Genomic DNA, 21,004 nt, shown 5'->3' with positions numbered 1-21,004 from the left:
GTCTCAGAAATGTTGGTAGGGGGCGGCCTGGGTCATCCCTTATGGGGTGTGTGAAAGGCCACTTGTCCCTTAGAAGCCATGAACTGGGAAAAGGCATCCTGCATGAATGCCTGGAATCGTGCCGACCATATGTTCTCCTGCGCTTTGTCGCTGGAATGACACGCTGGAGTGTGGTCGGGTGAAGAAGTTGGTGAGGAGGGAGTGGAGGAATCTAACTGTTCAGTTTCCCCAGGAGGAGACCAAGTTTTGAGAAATTCCTGGGCAGTAGGTTCTGAGATGGGTGTCACCACTGGGACAGGGGAAACCATGCTTGTCCCAGTGGAATTGGTTCTCTGTGCCCTGCTAATTTGTCTTTCTAAAGCCAAATGTCTCCTCGAAGCCTCTCGCTCAGCCGTTTTAGATTGTCCCTTCTGAGTAAGATGCTTTGTTTTAGCCTTCTTCTTCCCCCCCACCTCTGGTTCAGAGGATCTGCGTTTTTGCTGCTGTTGTGGGGGGGACAATTGAGGGACCTGTGTGACTGAATACGAGACATTGTCTGCCATTGTGCCAGACACCCCGAGTAGGTAATGCCTGGAGTGGGGGAATAAGATACGCAGATCAGATGCAGATGCTTGGGGCTGAGCCTTCCTCTGCCTATACCAACAATGGCCGGACAGACAGGATTCTTTGGACAGGAGATCCTGCAAGGCAGTGACTAAAGGTCACTATATGAACAGTTAGAGAAAATTATTTCTCCTCACCTCCTCACCTAATCCCAGGACTCTTCAGCCCTGGTCCAACACAATGCAACTGGTTACTTTAACTCCCCCAATTTGTGACTGTAAAAACAGATCACGTTCGAATTGATTGCAGTTTGCCTATTTTCCCCCTCTTCCCTCTTTGTAATGCAAGTAGGCTCCTCCGGATGGCGAAAAGCCCCACCCACAATGGAACGGCGGGTTAATCTGCTCGTTCAAAATGGCGAATTGGAGGAGGCCACTCCCCCCAACCACAGCCTATGGAGACCACGAGGCTCACAATGGCGGTTCTAGCTGCCGGCTCTGAAATTTTCCTTGTCCTCCCTGCGCGCCGGCAAAGGAAAAAGGGGGGGGGGCAAGCCAGGAGGCGAACGCCGGCTAAAGCGGCCCTTTCGGGCTTTGAGTGCAAGGGGGGGGAGGGCCCCGCGCTGATCGGCTGATAAATGTGCTGGGGGTCGGTAAACGACCCGGTGAGCCCCCCGAACCCCTTGGCTGGTCTCCCTAGCCCTTGGGGATACTCTCACCGCTCCGATGATCCTCCATTGGGTGGAGATCTGGTCTGAGCCAGCTGCTAAAGGTCTTGTTATTGCTAATTTCGTCTGGAAATTTAGTCTGGGAAGAGGGAGATTTTGTCTTAAGCTATGGATTTTTGAAGAGCTGAATCTCGCACTGCTATCGGGCTTCGAGACTGAGTCAAAACTGGGGTCACGCCCAGAGGAAGGGGTGTGGCCAAAGTTTTTTATCCAGTCTGCCGGGCAGGAAGGCTGTCATAGAACCCATCCATTGGACTCTACAGCCATCCTGCTGGAGAAATCCCTTGACATAAAATCACAACTGAGCCCAACATTTCCATTGCTAAGCAAAGCAGTTAAGTGAGCTTTGCCCCATTTTATGACCTTTTTTGCCAGTCAAGTGAATCATTGCAGTTGTTACATTAATAACATGGTTGTTAAATGAATTTGGCTTCCCATTGACTTTGTCAGAAAGTCACAAAAGGTGATCAAATGACCCAGGACACTGCAACTGTCATAAATACATGCCAGTTGCCTAGTATCCAAGTTTTGATCACATGACCATGAGGAGTGAAAGACGGTCATAAATCACTTTTTCAGTGCTGTTATAACTTTGAATGGTCACTAAATGAATAGTTATAAACCAAACAGCATAGAAATAATCTCTTCTCTTGGAGAGAGATCTGCAACTACTTCCAGATATAAGTACAGAAAAAGAAACTGATGGATTTAAAAGAATTTATTGTTAAAAGAAAATACTCCAGACAGGAAAAAGCACACTACAAATTAATTTATTGCTCATGAGTGCCCCAAGAGATATAGCTAGGCCGAGTAGCAGCATGATATTCATCAATCAGCTCCTGGACAATCTTTCGGGAATCGTCAAGTTCATCAAAGTTCTCTTTGAATATATCTTCCTTTCGGAACTGTTCCAGGAAGGCTTCACGTTTGCGCAGTTTATCATATTGATGGCAGGTACGCTCAAAGAGCTAGATGAAAAGAACAACTGATCAAAAAAAGCATACGGAAGGATTTTACAGAGAAGGAGTAGAGTAATCATATAGGCCTCTAACAATGCCAAGCATCCTTCATTAGAACAGTAAAATAAAGTACTGGATTGCTCTTTTCAACCCTACATATTATACAGTAAGAGCAAGAGGATTTCTTACTACGGTTGATACCATTTTGCTTAAAAGGGAAAAAGAAGATGCAGTTAGTAAAATGGTGCCATCCAGCAGAAATTACTACACTCAACAGGTTAAGGGGCCCAGAGCCAGGCATACAGTCATACTGTGGGAGATCAATTTGAGTTTTATTTTGAGAAATTAGGGTTTATTTTTATTCTGTGGTATTTTGTTGTAAATGCTAGAAGAGGTTTGCAGGGCTAATATATTAAGCAGTTAAACACTAATTAGTACTCTTAAAAACATTTAAAAATAACACACTGAAAGAAAAACTCAGCTACTTGGTGCTCTCTGAGCTTGCTGTTTTCTTGTAGACATTTCATTGCACAAATTAGGTAGCATCATCAGTGCTAGTAAGGAGTGTGGTTTGCTGTCAGTTTATATTCTAGTGGCTTGCCTGTCAGTGTTGGTGGAGGTGGCTTCTTTGGCAGTTTCTTGACTATTGTATTGTTTACTTGATTATTGGTCTGATGTTAATCTTGGAGTTAATCTACAGTGAGGGGAAGAATATTTGATTCCCTTCCAATTTTGTACGTTTGCCCACTAACAAAGAAATGATCAGTCTATAATTGTAATGGTAGGTTTATTTTAACAGTGAGAGACAGAATAATAACAAAAAAATCCAGAAAAATGCATTTCAAAAAAGTTATAAATTGATTTCCATTTTAATGAATGAAATAAGTATTTGATCCCCTATCAATCTGCAAGATTTCTGGCCCCCAGGTGTCTTTTATACAGAGAATGAGCTGAGATTAGGAGCACTCTCTTAAAGGGATTACTCCTCATCTCAACTTGTTACCTGTATAAAAGACTGTCCACAGAAGCAATCAATCAATCAATCAGATTCCTAACTCTCCACCATGGCCAAGACCAAAGAGCTGTCCAAGGATGTCAGGGACAAGAACGTAGATCTACACCAGGCTGGAATGGGCTACAAGACTATCGCCAAGCAGCTTGGTGAGAAGGTAACAACAGTTGGTGCGATTATTTGCAATGGAAGAAACACAAAATAACTGTCAATCTCCCTCACTCTGGGGCTCCATGCAAGATCTCACCTCGTGGAGTTTCAATGATCATGAGAACAGTGAGGAATCAGCCCAGAAGTATATGGGAGGATCTTGTCAATGATCTCAAGCAGCTGGGACCATAGTCACCAAGAAAATGATTGATAATACATTACACCGAGAATGACTGAAATCCTGCAGCACCCGCAAGGTCCCCCTGCTCAAGAAAGCACATGTATAGGCCATCTGAAATTTGCCAATGAACATCTGAATGATTCAGAGAACTGGGTGAAAGTGTTGTGGTCAGATGAGATCAAAATCAAGCTCTTTGGCATCAACTCAACTCACCATGTTTCGAGGAAGAGGAATGCAGCCTATGACATCATCCCCACCATCAAAGTGGAGGTGGAAACATTATGCTTGGGGGGGGGGTGTTTCTGCTAAGGAGACAGCACAACTTCACCGCATCAAAGGGATGATGGACAGGGCCATGTACCATCAAATCTTGGGTGAGAATCTCCTTCCCTCAGCCAGGGCATTGAAAATGGGTCGTGGATGGGTATTCCAGCATGGCAATGAACCAAAACACACGGCCAAGGCAATAAAGGAGTGGCTCAAGAAGAAGCACATTAAGATCCTGGAATGGCCTAGACAGTCTCCAGACCTTAACCCCATAGAACATCTGTGGAGGGAGCTGAAGGTTCGAGGTGCCAAACGTCAGCCTTGAAACTTTAATGACTTGGAGAGGATCTGCAAAGAGGAGTGGGAGAAAATCCCGCCTGAGATGTGTGCAAACCTGGTGGCCAACTATAAGAAATTTCTGACCTTTGTGATTACCAACAAGGGTTTTGCCACCAAGTACTAAGTCATGTTTTGCAAAGGGGTCAAATACTTATTTCACTCATTAAAATGCAAACCAATTTATAATGTTTTTGAAATGTGTTTTTCTGGATTATTTTGTTGTTGTTATTCTGTCTCTCAATATTAAAATAAACCTACCATTACAATTAAACATTTACCATTTCTTTCTCAGTGGGCAAATGTACAAAATCAGCAGGGAATCAAATATTTTTCCCCTCACTATATGGTGATCTGGGTGTTGATTGCTGATGGAGAAGAAGAAAACAACAACTTGTTACACTTTCTGGACATCGTGATCAGCAGAGACCACAATGGCAAACTAGTCTACTGAAAAACCACCCATACTAACCACCCAGGTGCTCCACTACCAAAGCAACAACCCAACCTCTCACAAGAGAAGCTGCGTAAGGACTTTATTTAGATGAACCCAAACACACTGCAGCAACCCGGAACAGCAGAAAAAGGAAATAGAGCATCTGTACAACATATTCCAACAAAATGGATATTCACGCAACTTTTATCAAAAATTCCCTGACCATTAAACCCACAACCAACACAAACCCTAAAAGGAATTACAGTGCCATACATCAAGAATATCTCAGAAACCACTAATAGACTACTACAACCACATGAAATCAGCATGGCATACAAGCCAACTGAAGCCCTTCAAAACATCCTAAGCAGATCAAAAGACCCAACAACCCCAGAAGAAAAAACAGGAGTCATCTACAACATACAATATAAGGACTTCAACAACCAGTATGTAGGACAAACAGGCAGCAGGCTGGCAGAACGCATCCACAAACACCCACTAGCAGTCAGAAGACATGATGAAAACTCTTTAATTTCACAACGTATAGATCAGGCATGTCAAACTCGCGATATCAGGTGACGTTGTATCACGACTTTTCCCCGATTGCTGTCAATGGGGTGGGCGTGGTTTTGTTGTGATGCATCTGGCCCACGGACTGGCAGTTTGACATGCCTGATATAGATCATAGTTAAATTTAACCATCGTTTCAATTGGGAAAATGCCCTATAGATGCATGCCCCACAGAATATATGTGAGGTATAACTATTGTTACAGTAAGCTTCCTAAACTGCACCAGTTATTATTACAGTAAGCTTCCTAAACTGCACCAGTCTCAGCATGTTCCCAAAACAATACACTGTAACTATTTCAAACAAACAGCTGAGATACAGCATTTCCCAAGCAGGGAAAGTTAAATACTATGAGAAACATAATCCTGGTATCAGATTCACATATTGTGATAACTCCCTCAATGCGTCTGCAGATACCTCTCCAAATGTCAGTTTGGAAGAGGATGAACCAGTCCCAGGCATATCAGGATGGAAGTTGGTCAATGGCTCTGAACAGCAGGCTGAGAGTGATTTGGCTGAAGCACAGCTGCAACAGGACAGCCTGAGGCTTCAGATGGGAAAACATACAACTGCAACTAGTTAGTGATGATGATGACGAACTGCCTTTTGCACCTGATCCAAGAACATGTAGGGCAGAGAAAAGGCAATAGCAGCGAAGGTCAACCCAATTACATACAAGAAGGCAACCTTACCCTTCTTGATGGGCTGCACCAGAAGCTGGCTATTTAGCACAGCAGACAGATGGAGATGATGTTGGGAACGTGTTCATTTCCTAACTGTGTGTTTCCTGGTCATTGTGATTCCTGCCTTGTTTTGACATCATGCCTTGACTTTGGATCGTGCCTTGTGAATCCTTTTCTTGCTTTGTGAATCCTCTTTTGCTGTGGATTTAATTTAGCCTGGAGGACTTGCCTTGTTTGGGAAATTATCAAGTGCCTTGTGAACTCATTACTCTGTGGATTAGCATTGGTCTGCTTTTGGCTGGTCTTAATTGGGACAGTTCTGCGGTTTTGGTGAAGGGAATTTCTGGGGAATATTAATAAACCTACTAAACCACCGTTAAGTGTATGTGTGTGAATGAGCAGGACAGCACACATATTCAGTCTGGATGGACACTGAACAGAGCATTTGGGAAAGGAGATTTGATTGCAAAGGACAAAGCATTTTCCAACCAAAAGCCATTGCTGTATTCTGAAATCTGATTAGCCCTATTTGCTCAGTCATATTTCTGCAGAACATATTAGATCAGCAAACCCATCCAGGCTCAAATCCCTTTATTCTCTTGGTTTTAAACAACAATACTTGTAGATCAAATAGGATTATTTGCAGGGAGGGAGTCCAAAGAAGGAAAAGACTGAGTAACATTCAGTCATTAGAAACACTTTCTCTATCCTACATTACCAAATAGCCCTTTTCAATTCATACAAAAATGACAGTGTGCTATATTTTCCCCATAGTCATTCATCACAAACATAAAATATTCTTTCAAGTAGTCATATTTCTTGAACTTATATTTTTTCCTCCCCAAGGAATAAATATAAACTACTTTTGAATCATGAACTTTGTGCCAAGAAAATGGATAGACATATTAGCTCAAAACCATTAGTGAGAGAAAGTCAGAAATCATCTACTAAATTCTGAATTTAATTTTAAAAGGGGCACATAATATTATGTAGCCTCTTGGAAAATAGTGAAATGTGAAAACAGTAGAGGCAATTGGTATGGCTGTTGTCAGTTGTTGAATTGTTCTGTTTCAATCCTGTCCTCTATTGGGCTACTATAAACAAGTCAGTCTCCCGCTGTGGCATATAAATGGGAAGTGTCTGGAATGGTAGATTGATGAAAATAAATAAGAGCTGTGCAGAACTTTCAAGTCAGTCTCCAAGAACTGTTCTGATTTGTATGGGAGCATGGGTATGAATTCAGAGAAGGAACTGGATGGGTATGGATTCAGAGAAGGAATTAGGATTCCTTCTCTGAATCCATCTGTCTGCAGTGTTTTACAATTACTATATCTGTCCAAGAATACAGATCTTGGAAAAAAGCATGGTTGTTTTACAAGAGTATCCTACATTTTCACTCTTGTGATTCCAAAGCATCTTTGGTATATAAAATCTGAACTGCTTCACATCTCTGTGCAATTCTCTCAGATACAAGAACACTAGGATCCTAAATAATTACAACATTAATGGTTCCATTCAAACTTACTGAGGAAATGTTGGTATGATTAGCCATCATGAGACCACTGACTCTGTGGGCTGATGGTAAGTATGGAGATTTCCTTGAAAGTGCCACTTGAATACTGGCAGGACCCCAAGGAATGAAGTTGGCCAGTTTCCTCTCTCGAATCCGCTGTAAACTTTTATGGACCTAATAAGGGGCAAATGTTTTGTTAGTATGAGTATGTATATAAATACAATTATTCAACTGTAGTGAGGAATAACAATAGTAGAAAAGCTTCTTGAAAAAAGTCAGCCAGAAAAGATGTTCACTCAATGTACTATTAATTTGAGAGTGTGACCAAGAATAATGCACAGGGATTTGTAATTCATCAACACAGAAGGTAACAGCTATCCCTGCCTCAAATTAACATTTGTACATTAAACAGACTTAATATAAAAAGTATAACTATTTGATCATTGCCATTATTAAAAGAGATAAGCCCTAACAATACAACTAAAAAAATTGTCCAACGTTTCTCAAGCTACTGACCTGGGTTGGATCCACTTCCCCCTGGATGATGTTAAGGATGGCAATGTAGCAATGGTTTGTCTGCCTATCACGCCCCATGGATACCATCACATTTTTAGGTTGTAATAACCGACGCATGACGTCAAGAACAGTGGTCTTCCTCACACTGGCCACCTATGGGCAAAATAAGACAGAAGTATAGCATTTATTTGATGAAAGAACTGGAGATTGTTTTGCGCACAAAAGAACAAAAAATTACACAGAGCTTGGGGAGGATTCTTCGTTTAAAGAAAATTTCTGCTGAGGGCCATAGCCTGGTTTCATGCATTAAAGCTGTGAAAAAACATTGGTTCCAATCCAAAAATTAGGCTGCATGACAGAATCAAAACCACTTATATAAGATGACTTTTCCTAAATCTTGAAAATTAGGATTCCTTCTCTGAATCATTTCAGTTTCCTTAAATAGTAAGCAACAGAAAAAAAGAGAAATATAAATTAGCTATTTTGACAAGTATATACTCACTTAGAGAAGCAGACAAATAATGTAAGAGCATCCTTTCTCCAAAAGGAAGGTGGTGAAAAGAGAAAATGCACAGCAAAAATCTTTGCCCCCTCCCCCCCCACAAAAACACCATGCAACTGATACCCTCTGAATCATCAGCCTTTGTGATCTGCCCCTCAGCATCTTGTCCCGTTGCTTGTTGAAAAGAATGAAAAATGAAGCTGTTTAGCATTCTGAGAACATGGTTGCATGAATTTCTCAGGAAAGCTCATGTTTTTATTGCTAGTACTTTATCTTCAATAATTTCATCACAACTGCAAGTAGGGCAGTATGGCTGATTCAAACAATACCAAAGTACTATAAAATGCCTTTTTTGAAAATCTTAACTTGCTGTGTAAAACCAATCCCTGTATTTTTCAAATCATGGTTATTTTTCTTTGTGCCCACCCTGAAACCTGCAATGGAAAAACATTATCACACTGGGACATCACCCTAGGTAAAGTTTGATTTGAAGAACATTCAGGAAGCTATAGCTACTTCAATCTTCTACAGTATTTAAGGCACTCATTCTGTTTCTTAAGCCCATCAAAATCTTAACAGATTTGTTTAGGTTGCAAGAATATAAATATGGTGCCGTTGGGATGTATGTACCTATGGGTTTATAATCCCTATCGTAATTCATGGCAACTATTGTGTTTCATTCAATAACTGCTGTTAAGCAAAGCATGGTTACTATGACATATGAATCTAGTCTCTGACCACCCTTTTAACATGGCAATTGTCCAGAGATCATTTCTATGCAATATCATATCAGCTGACTATATTACAGAAAATACAATGTGAAAATCTGTAAGGGAGCATGAAGATTCCCAGATCTTGATTTAAAGTCAAATCTCTTACAGCCTGGTCAGTGGTGAGAGGTGTATATCCTGTGATAAGGAAGTGCAACCTAGGCGTGGGAATAAGGGAGGCAATCAGCCCAATCAAATCATTGTTCATATAACCAGGGTAGCGCAATGTAGTAGTACTGGCAGACATTATAGTAGAGACCTAAAAAAAAAAAAAAAAAAAAAAGACAAGTTTCAGGACATCCTCCCAAGAAATCGAGGAGACAACTGTAATTTCTAACATTCTGAAAAATTTGGCCATAAATCTCCACAGTTATTCAGAGTATGTTCAGGAGTTGTACATTTACTTCTCATATTTCAAATGATGACAATTTTCAAAATGGGAAATAGATATAAGCACTGTATTTGTATTTGCTAGTTCTTCTTACAAATTATTATGGCTTAGCTGGGATTCTACATAGGAGAACTAGTTAATTATCTGATCACATACAGTATTTCTTTGATACAGAAGCTTGTTGTATGGACAGCAATACTAAAACAACCTGAAAACTGTCATGAATAGCGTTATCCATAAATGGCCTAAAAATTATCCTCAAAACTGAAAGATAAAAAGAAATTGGGAAAACCAAGAGCCAGCATTCTAGAATAACTTACTGTTGACAAAAAGTGAGCTTTCCATAATTTTAAGACAAGGGCATAGAAAATGAATAAGTCACTTATTCTACATCTCAACGTTCCCTTTCTTTGTTTTAAATGTATGTACAGTCTTTTTCAGAGTGGTATAAATGCTCTGGTTTTAAAATATAGGAAACCAGGGCATTAATGCCTATAGAATTAAATAATGTTCATTTCTGAATTTCTTGCCGTCATCTTCATATCTCTGTTGAGCTCTACCTTTTATGAAAATAGTCTCGTGCATCACTCAGATCCTAATCTTTCTTTTTCAGAAGCCTGAGGAAGCCTCCTTATGTGCTTACCAGCTGGTTGATTTGGGAAAAGGTGGGATTTTGGATGTGCAACCTGTCAGTAGCAATACGATTCAGAGCTGTATTATCTAGAACCACCTGTTAAAAAAGAAAATTGGTTTAAGCATTATTGGACCAAAAAGACAAGATAGGGCACACTTTTCCTGCTAAATAGAATTATGAAGTTTACTGAACAAATAAAACAAAAACAAAAACAAAAAATAACATGTTAAAAAAAATTAAATCACAGATAAAAGGAAGAAAGAGAAAATGGATATAAATAAATATTATTTTAAAAAGGAACAAAGATTTAAATATTTATGTTCAGTTTCTCTATCCAGAATGACACTTCTACAGACAAAAATAACATAAAAGGGAAAATCTAAATACAGCTATCAAATTAATTCCTAAATTAAGAATTTATCAGCATTTTTTGCAATTGAATTTTCAGCTGAAGAAAAATTTCATACTATCATTGATCAAGGAAAAACTGAATTTCATAAAAAGCATCAACTTATGCAATTTCTTTTGTAGCTACATTATCTCCTGTATGCTTAAATAATAATCTAATTAAATACAAGAATGTGATTTCAAATCCATGTGTTTTTGCCAAGAAAACTATATGGACCTAGACATTCCACCAGGAGTCAAACTTGATTCACAGAAAAATTTATTTTACCAAACAGAATCAATAGAAAATAGAACAGGAACTAACCACGAGATCTTATAGCATGCCAATTAAGCACATAAGCCATAGAAGTAAAGAAGCCTATGTAAACAATATTTACTTAGCAACAAAATCATTCCACTATAATGTATCTATGTTTAGATATATTACGATATGCTCTAAGTGCTATGACTAGATGAAGAGAATTTCCTTTGTTCATCAGAGACAAGTACTGGCATTTTCCTATCAATATTTCTTACCACACAATCAGCATTCTGTGTCAGCCGTTTGAGTGTCAAGAGAGAGTTATATGGTTGCACAACTACATCACTCATCTCATCCTGGTTAGGGAAGACAGAATATGTCTGCACCAGCTTCTTGGGATACCTGTTTTTTTTTTTAAAAAAGGTTACTTATTCAGTAATAATACAATAAAAAAGAATAAATGTAACATATTTCTTTGCTGTACTCAGACACTTACTATATCATGGTATCATATATAAAAATAGGGGGGGTGCCCTTGTTGCCTGGTAACCACTTTGGAAGATGCAAACAGATGCAGAAAATCAGATGTTGGTGTACAAGTACTATAAGAAATGTGTTCTTTGGCAGGACCGCTAGCATTGTCTCTAGAAGCCAACTCCAAGTTTTTAATTAATAAAAGAGGACCAACTATCAAGAAACTACCAATGTTCCATTTCCATTTAACCAGAAAAGAACAATCAATACTGAGATGTGCAACTGCAGTAATTTAACTGACAAACTTAGCCTTACTAAAGCCCAACTTAATGAACAGAGACTCGCATCCAGAAATCTCTGGTGCAGCACCACTGAAGACCATAAAGGACTCCAGGATGACACCTGCCACACTGCAACTCCAGAGTCTTGGCTGTTACTACATTTAAAACCCACCTGGGCTCAATTCCAAAAGAGCAACTCCCCTTCTGAGCCCAGTCAGATCTTGCTAATGCATGCCAGGATGGCCCTCTCATTGTTGATTAAATTATAAATAAGGGAGGCCTTATTGCAGACTGACCTGGCATTCAGTAGCAGCAACACATAAAGGCCGAAGGCTCCAGCCCCAGCCACTGTTACCCACTGCAAGATGGCTCCCTACCTGCAACAACCATAAGTTCCTCCCCTAGCTCTTACCCAGAAGAGACAACCATTCATTTACAGCACTTAAAACTAAATGAAAGATAAAGACATACTAGTTTTTCCCTCCTGCCCAGGTGGCAAGCAAGGTAACTCCCCACAGAGGAGGGAATCTACAGTAGCATGCCAAATCTACTGTTGCCCCCCCCCCCCAAAAAAAGACTCAGCATCCCACAAAAACATCAGTAATTAAGAAAGAACCAGGCAGTGGCAAGTCATCAAGCAGCAGAAATACTACAAAATACTAACAGAAGCTTCAACAACCAGAGTGTCTGTCAATAGCCTCATAGTCTCCCATAAAAGCCCATCCTAAGTATTCAGTAGCATACAACAGCAGTCCAATCCTCAACAGCAGCAGCCTTCTTCTGAAAAACTTGTTATTAATCAACCACCTCCACTGTTCTGTTCCCTCACTGGGACTTCAAGCCAACTGGCACAGCGATGTTTTTAGGCCCTTACAAAAGGATAGATGGGTTGGGGCCAACCTCACAGCAGGGGCCAAGATGTTCCAGAGGGCAGGAGTAAAGAAGGCCTCCTCCTGGGCTGACAGGACCCTCAGCATGCCTCCTCTGCCAGGACAAGTGGTATCCTATTGTGTTGCACGCTAATCCAATTTACTTAATCTATCATCTAACTCCCTGCCCTTAATCTTTCAGAAGAGTCTAACTTCTGGAGAGAGGCAAAGTTATTCAGTTGCAGTATTGTGGAAAGAATAAAAGAGTGGGGAAGTCTGTATACAGGTTTACATGATAGGATATTTGGCAATTTATTGGTAAACTGAAAATATAGATGACATAAAATTGAAACAGGAAAAATGTGTGCCCACCTGATTTGTCAAGGCGTGAAAGATTTTTCTGCAGAATTTCTAAATTAATCTGTGCCTGTTCTGAATGGACTATACCTTCAGTGCTTCCATTGCTAGAATACTGTTTTCCAGGACTTTTTTTTCTCATAGAACTCCCAGAACAGAGTTCTGGCACCTTTTTTGAATGTAACCTTGTAGGGTAGGCATGGCGGGTTATATGACGTGTGTGAGTTCCAGCACTTTTTTTTTTTTTTTTTAGAAAAAAAGCACTGCTGTTTTCATTGCAAGCAACTCTGACAAAAAATGTCAGTTTCATTCAGCTGGTAAAAGGAACCTGGAATAAATTACAAATGGCAGGAGGTTCATCCCCTCCTCCTTCTCCCTTTATCTGCTTAGAAGACAATGGTGCGAAATGCATGTTTGATGCATCTGTTTATACCACAAACTGGTAAGAGGAATTTGGATGCTTGAATAGCAGCTGTAAAAAGGATGTTCAGTTTATGAAATATTGCTTGCTCAAGTAAACTTATATCATTTCTTTAAAATCCAAATAGCTGTCTTATCTAGTTGCAAAATTAAGGATAAATCTTCTATGAAAAATTAGCAATGCTTGGAAAATGCTATGCACCTTTTACATTTTTATTTTTTTTTACATGAAAGTATAGGTTGCACTTTTGCCAGACCATTTGAATTCCTTCTGCGGAGATCTAGTAACCTAAATAGTCCAGTTGAGGCAAATCAAATATATTTTTTCTCCTAATTTAGTAAAAGGTTTGTGTTTACAGAATATCTTTAAAATATTTAATTAAAAAGGGTCTTGAAAAGATCAGTATATCATCAAAGTACATTTGTCCAAAATATTCATAAATCTGGAAAAGACTATCCTGTAATTTACCATGCTGATGTTCTGTTTACTCAAACTTGCCATATCTTACATCAAATGCAGTTAATTATTCATGTCCTTCTTTCATTTTGATCAAATGATAAATGCCTCTCAAGTCCAACTTTGTGAGAATACATGCCACTTAAGTGTGATCTAGACAATCTGAAGTAAGAGACAATGGGTAGTGACCCTAATGGTCACTACTACCATTAATGGTTTAAAGTCTATAGCCATGCACAATTCTAACATAACCATCTCCTTTAGGGATGAATTATGTGAATGCAGATGCTGGAGATTCAGAACAAAACCTTTCTTCATAATGTCACTCAGAAATTCCTTTAAAGTTGATATAAATGTTGCTTTTTAGCCAGAATGTGGGATTCTGACTTCAAGTTGATGGTACAGTCACAAGCCCAATAAGAAGACAATACAGTTGTTTCTTTGTCCTCAGACACAAAACCCAAGTATTTTTTTTTTTTTTTTTTGCAATGAGCTGAGCAGGCCAGTGTGAAGCATAAAAGAGAAAAAGTTACAAATCATACTATTTGTACTTTGAAAAGAAAAAAGAAACTGTTCTTTTCTCCCTGTATACATCAGGGTTATCTGCAGCTAATCAATTCTACCACAGAAAGAAACAAAGAAGCAACAACAGTAGAATGATAAGAATTCTACAGTATGTGATTCTTTATTATCAATTTAAAGATATATGCATTGCTTGCTGATCAATCATTTCTACCAGCTTTTGATTTTCCAGTGTCGGTGTAAATAAATCAATTTTTTGCACTGTAGGGATAGAACCAAAATCATGTAAAGTGTTAATACCACTTTACAATGCCTTGGTAAGGCCACGCTTGGAATATTACGTCCGGTTTTGGTCACCACGATATAAAAAAGATGTTGAGACTAGAAAGAGTATAGAGAAAAGCAACAAAGATGATTGGGGGACTGGAGGCTAAAAAATATAAGGAACGGTTGCCGGAATTGGGTATGTCTAGTCTAATGAAGAGAAGAATGAGGGGGGACATGATAGCAGTGTTCCCATAACTTAGGGGCTGCCACAAAGAAGAGGGAGTCAAGCTATTCTCCAAAGCACCTGAGGGCAGGAGAAGAAGCAACGAATGGAAACTTACCAAAGAGAGAGTCAACCTAGAACTAAAGAGAAACTTCCTGACAGAACAATTAACCAATGGAACAACCTACCTCCAGAAGGAGTGAATGCTCCAACACTGGAAGTTTTTAAGGAGACTGGACAGCCATTTGTCTGAAATGGTATAGGGTTTCCTGCTTGAGCAGGGGGTTGAAATAGATGACTTCCAAAGTCCTTTCCAACTACTACTACTGATACGCAGGTTCTGAGGTTTTGCTTGATAAAAAAAATACAGGAAACAAGAAGTTACCTTTAAGCTTTTATGTTTTTATTCAGCTGAACAAAGACGGACTCCTCTAAATGAGAAAAGTCCCGAATGACAAGAAATCCTTGTATTTATTCTTTCTGATTACATAAGCAACCCATCCAGCAAAGCTGCACACATAAGATAAAGATTTCACGCAGTAAGCCTGGCACACTGTAGATAAGAAGGGAGAAAGCAGAAGTAGCTAAACATGTTCCCTTTGGGGTGTTTCCCGAAAGATATTGTGCATTCTCAGGTGGGTTAGGACATTGGGTGTTTTCCTTGCTGTCCTTTCATGACCCTGCATCCAGGATGCAAGTGACCAGAGAGAGAGGGGCCATCTGTATGTATTCACAATTGATACTTTCCCCTAAGTCCTGGTCATCAAAATCCCCTCTTTCATGCTTCGAGCAGTGTGCAGGAGCATGACCACCCAACTGAAGAGATAGAGGATAAGCTTCTGTAGTACATTGCCCAAATTGTTTAGGATAACCAGAGGTGATTAGGGACAAGCAGTGAAGGACACATCAGGAAACAAGAACAAGGAATACTACAAAGAGAAGACCAAGGAATAATTCCCTAAACCATCCCCATCCTGGGAGCCAACTGGTAAGAAATGAGAATATACCATTGAAGACTTCCCATACAGTATCAGTAGAAATCTTCAGATCTTTAGGGTAATTCCTAATTCCTTCCTCCATGAGATGAATGGCATCATTATGTTGGATAATACGAGCAGAGGGAAAGATAATCCCTATGGTACATGTACCAGACCAGTAAGCTGGCAAAGACTTATAGGCAAACCGACCATAAAGGAACCACCAGTCCAGGTGGATAGCAAGATAAATACTTGTTTTGCCTTCCAACCCTTCAATCATATAAGCTCTAACACCAGACATATAAGACATGAGTCCCATTGCTGCAAACAGACTAAAAGGAACAGAGGGGTACTTCTTGTAGTCGAGGCCAAAGGTCTGATGACATCCATGCCAACCATCTCGCATGCTAGTACTGCTCTTCCATGTGACCGAGCAAGGTGCAAAGATCCCTAACTTATGTGGAAGAAGAATTAAAATGATTAAGGCAAGCTGCTGCAGAGTGCTGTATACATGCCATACATGCCCCTAATTTAGCAATCTGCAGCTTTCCTGCCCCAAACACAGGAAGTGTCCAGCCTCTTGTTGCATTGTTCATGCTGAACATAAAGGCTCCTAAGGGTGTAGCTTCCATGACCAATCCATGTGTACCAGTGGGGGGGTATAAGTGTGGAGATCCACCAATCTGTTACATTCAAAAGCTTAACCCATGCTTGCATATTCTATATATGGGTGTTGGAACCCCAAGTTCCCAAAGAGGGACTGGGAAATTGGGGACCACCTCGGCCTTCTATTTTACTGGGAATGACAGGGAATGATGTCTGTAATTCCCCAGACAGTTCAGGCACAGACTTAGGACCCCCAGAATCAGAAGGAGGTGGCTGTTGTGCCAAGATATGATCAACCGAAAATGGCAGAACCCCCTCTTGATGTCTGGTTCCTCCCAGAGGCAGCATGTCAGACATCTTACTTTGGGCTTTATCGTGCAAAGTACCCCTTTTAGGTCAACCTCAGCGGTATGGGAAGCATCTGGCTGAAGTCCTGGTACTAACTTTCCGGGGTGAGATACATGTGACAGGGTCTTTTGAGTATTCCTGGCCAGCATCTGGACTCACCCAACCATGGGTAAGAAGAAATCGTCCTTGCCGAGATATGGGAGGGGGAGGCAAAGCAACAGGAGAGTTCATGCTTGGAGGGTGTGTCAGATTGTACATCCCAGTCCATAGCAGCTGTCCCCATAGTCATGTCACACACCTTGACCATGACCAGAACCTGACCTCGAACCTGACCACCCTTCCCATAATCCCCCCATAAGGGTAGAGCAAGCGCCACAAAAAAGAATGCATGGAGTAGGGAAAGAAAAACAAGACAGAGTAACAAAAAAAGAAAAGATGAACAACCAAACAAAAAAACCAGACATTAGCCAAGAGAGAGAGGAGCGATGCCTGCGATGCGAGTAAGCAGGAAGCTGGTAAGAGGAAACTGCCCGTGTAGAAGCCCAGCGGGCAGAGGTATCACAACGACCAAAACATCCCGGCATACAGATCAGTGTTGGCCTTCAAGCAGAAGCTTCAGCCCAAGGTCTTCCCCAGCACCAGGGGCTGCAGTCCAAGCAATTTGGTCCTCAGCGTCAGAAGGTGACAAAGAAGAGCGAAGGCGAGTGTGATGAAGCCAGGCATGAATTCCAGCAACCTTGTACTCTCGTGCTCTAACGGGTTGGAGTGTTGAACTTGTGGCTGCTCTGACGTTTGTGGTTGCTCCTTAAATATATTTCCTGCTGTTGAGCAGGCCTAGGTGTGATACTGATCTTAGCCAAAGGTCAGTGGATTTCTTGTGGCCCAACAGGCTGTGCAAGTGGTGTGAGTGACTTGAACACATGGGCTCAGCCCCAGGAAGATGACGACGACTACTACTACTACTATTACTACTACTACTATTACTACTACTACTACTACTTCTTCTTCTTCTTCTTCTTCTTCTTCTTCTTCTTCTTCTTCTTCTTCTTCTTCTTCTTCTTCTTCTTCTTTCTTCTTCTTCTTCTTCTTCTTCTTCTTCTTCTTCCTTCTTCTTCTTCTTCTTCTTCTTCTTCTTCTTCTTCTTCTTCTTCTTCTTCTTCTTCTTCTTCTTATTATTATTATTATTATTATTATTATTATTATTATTATTATTATACTCTGCTTCATTGTTAGTTTTTGGATGAAAGGTATGTTAATTACAATTTTTGCTAAAATGTCATGTGGAACAGTTTTGAGAGTTTAATATTGATAATAACTGACAATTGTTCTTATTACAGAAAAAAGAACTTATTATACCAAAACATATTTAAAAAGATTTTAAAAACTTTCAGTGTCTACATTTTGCCCACTTAATGAAGAAGGTCATAGCAAGTACAATATCCCCACTAATGTAGAAAATCAACTGTAATTCTAACTGCAGATTACATCACAGAACAATTGAAAACATTACAAATGATCCATTCAGGAATATCTGAAAACTAAAGGGATAATTTCTCCATCGAGAATTATAACTTCTGCATGTTCTTCCTCTTCTGATTAAAAAAGATAATTTACCCATCTCTGCATGCCTACCTGCTATTTGTCAGTCTCCCACTAAAAGGGAGTTATTATTCACAATCAACAAGAATTTTTTTTTCAACTTCAGTCCAACATAAGATTGCCTCCAAGCAATCCAGCACTCTTAGAGGATGCAAGGAAGTGAATAGTACAAATAATAACTATAAGCAGAGATTAGGGGTAAGATTCATAACATTCTGTGGATCTCTGGGAAGAACAAAAATATTGCTCCTCTGAAACCATCTTATAATGAAAACTGGCTACATTTAAAGGATACTAGCATGTTATTAATTAGCTTAATTTAATTTTCATCAAGTGTCTGTTTACCCTTCCTCACAATTTCTGAAAGTTCAGTAGAGTTATAATTCTTAAAACACTATGTTATCTAATAAAACAATGTGATTTTCTTTAGCCAAAACTGAAGAACATTTCTTGCCTGAGGGATCAAAACTGACTTTTTTTCTTTTTAAATTACAACTGTATAAAACACAAGGCTTGTCCAAGCTGATGATTGGGTGGGGCAGATCTTACTGAGTCAGCTATGTAACGTCCATGTCTGACAGTTAGCAGATTTCCCCAAAGTACCTAACTTGACTGCTTTCTAATTTTCCTACCCAAAAGAAGTATGGACATGAGCACAAACGCATTTGTGGCTATCACTCACCTGTCATTTAACCTTTCCAGAAGGTAAGAGCCCAAGCCAGAACCAGTCCCACCAGCAATGGAATGACACAGCACAAAACCCTGAAATAAACAACATAAAAAATAGATACATACCATCCTCTTATGGGAGAAATATCAGTGCACATAAATGCATCAGAGGAGAGACGAACGGATACTAAAGCTATATAATCACAATCTACACAACTTTCTTTCTGAGAATTAATGTCTTAAAAGTTAGCTATTCTTCTGTTCTGCAGCCAAATAATATCCAGCTCCTCAGCACTGGACTGGAACAATTAACCACAGGCACATAGCTGCGTCCACTTCACCATGCCACCCTTCCCCCAGCTGACCCATCACAGGTATACCCATCACAGGTATACTTGTCCCCAGCCAATCTGCAGAGCAGGACAAGTAATCATGTGTCCCTGCTCTGCCTTCCGATTGGATGCAGTCCCTTTTTAGCTTGCATTCCTAAAGGGGAAACTGGAAAGGTTTGGGGAGGGGACATAAAGGTATAGTTTCCCTGGCAAAAAGCAGAATAATACAACTATGAATTCCCATACGTATGTTATAAAACTTAAGTGCTTTTCTCTATTAAAAAAGATATTTATCCCATAATTATTAGGACTCTGAACACATCACTACTCTGATGTGATTGGGGGGCGGGGGGGGAGAAAGGATATGCCTGATATTGATATTAAAATCCATGCCTGATTCTGAAATTATGGTGGATTTCAATATTAGGCGCATCTTTGCTCTCCTCCCCAGTTATCACATCAGGGCAGTTACGTGTTCAGAATCTAATAATTTTGGGATTTCAATCACTGCCCTGATCAAAGCCGATTTCATTAATTCTAACAAAAGAGAGAGGGAATCAAGAAGAATTTATGGTCTGGATACTTAAAAACAAGTAAATTATAATTCTGTTTAAAGCTGTGGCGAACCCTTTATTATTATAGAGAAAAGCACTTAATTGTCAAGCTCTGAAGATCCCTTTCATTAGAACTGCCATGATGCTTCTAGCTTGCCTACAGTTACGAGGAAGGGGATGAAGGGAAAAGGTTTGGAATTCACAGATGGTTTCTATCAGTGTGAGACTATAGCTCACTGAAGAAATCTTTTGGCAAAAGAGACTGTCTTTTTGGGGATTAATTGGACAATATGACCTGAACTGTCAGAGAAGAGAGAAAAGATTTTACTTTTTGAATTACCTTTTTCCCGCCATACTGCCAGAGCTGAAATTACTTCTACCATGCTGGTATGCTATGGCTAATAAAGTTTTATATTAGAGATTGCAATGTCTCTGATGGATTTACTTCATTGGGCTTTTCAGTGGAACTATAACATTATTTCAGCTCTCTCTTAATCTTCATTTCAACTAAGGGGGTCCTGAGACCCTATGCCCTTTCTAGCAACCCACCAGAGGGGTAGTGAAAACTCAGGGGAAGATGCCTGAAATGGAACAACTGGCCAAAGTCGGGTCAGGGTCAGTCAGCGAGACCCCAACTGGAGCCGAGAGCAGTTCTGAAACTCTGCCAGCCTCAACGCAGCCCAAGGTACAAGAAAAATGGAAGCAGCCGCCCCTGACCCTGGAGTGGAAGGTGGGACAGAAGCATTCAACTGATCTGGATTGGGGAAGTGGGAAGAGGGAGAGCAGAAGGCAGCTGAAGCCGAGTTCCCTCTATACTATCCATGGCTTGAGTATCGCCAAGAACTAGAGTGGTGGGAGCAGAGAGCTTCCGAATGGACGACATTGAAAGAGTGCTATTTCCCAACATGTGGTAGCCTGTTGGTGGAGTAACTGAGGCAGAAATTCAGCAGTCTGAAAGTTCGAGGGGAGGAGCCAGTTTGGAAGCCAGACCCTACACCATGACTGGACTCTGCTCAACTTTCAGTACCCACACCAACATCCTTACCCCAGCCCTTGATGGAAGCCACAGCTGCTGCAGCCTGAGGGATGACTAGCCTGCATCCAGGGATGTCCCCGTAGCCTAGTCCCAGCCCGGGAGCAGGTGCTTCCAGTCTGCCTCCAATGCCAGCTCCTCAACCAAGAGCGATGGGCTGGCAGCCACCACAAGCTCC

General features: G+C 40.4%; 1 protein-coding gene across 1 annotated transcript in view; it reads right to left on the bottom strand.

The window, feature by feature from the left end:
* Window positions 1-1,970: 1,970 nt before the first annotated feature.
* The window catches only part of TUBG1 (tubulin gamma 1), a 69,112-nt gene continuing 50,078 nt past the window's right edge, over window positions 1,971-21,004 (bottom strand). The window contains exons 5-11 of the mRNA XM_039348193.1: window positions 18,921-19,000; window positions 11,114-11,240; window positions 10,199-10,285; window positions 9,274-9,423; window positions 7,893-8,045; window positions 7,389-7,550; window positions 1,971-2,238 (exon numbers count right to left, since the gene is read on the bottom strand). Coding sequence (XP_039204127.1) covers window positions 2,041-2,238; window positions 7,389-7,550; window positions 7,893-8,045; window positions 9,274-9,423; window positions 10,199-10,285; window positions 11,114-11,240; window positions 18,921-19,000 — 957 coding nt within the window. The 3' untranslated portion in view covers window positions 1,971-2,040. The remainder of the gene's footprint in view (window positions 2,239-7,388; window positions 7,551-7,892; window positions 8,046-9,273; window positions 9,424-10,198; window positions 10,286-11,113; window positions 11,241-18,920; window positions 19,001-21,004) is intronic.

The sequence above is a fragment of the Crotalus tigris genome, unplaced genomic scaffold (assembly GCF_016545835.1).
Source record: "Crotalus tigris isolate CLP2741 ecotype Arizona unplaced genomic scaffold, ASM1654583v1 scf7180000018124.1459596, whole genome shotgun sequence".
Taxonomy (NCBI): domain Eukaryota; kingdom Metazoa; phylum Chordata; class Lepidosauria; order Squamata; family Viperidae; genus Crotalus; species Crotalus tigris.
This window is presented reverse-complemented; position numbering and strand designations above follow the sequence as displayed.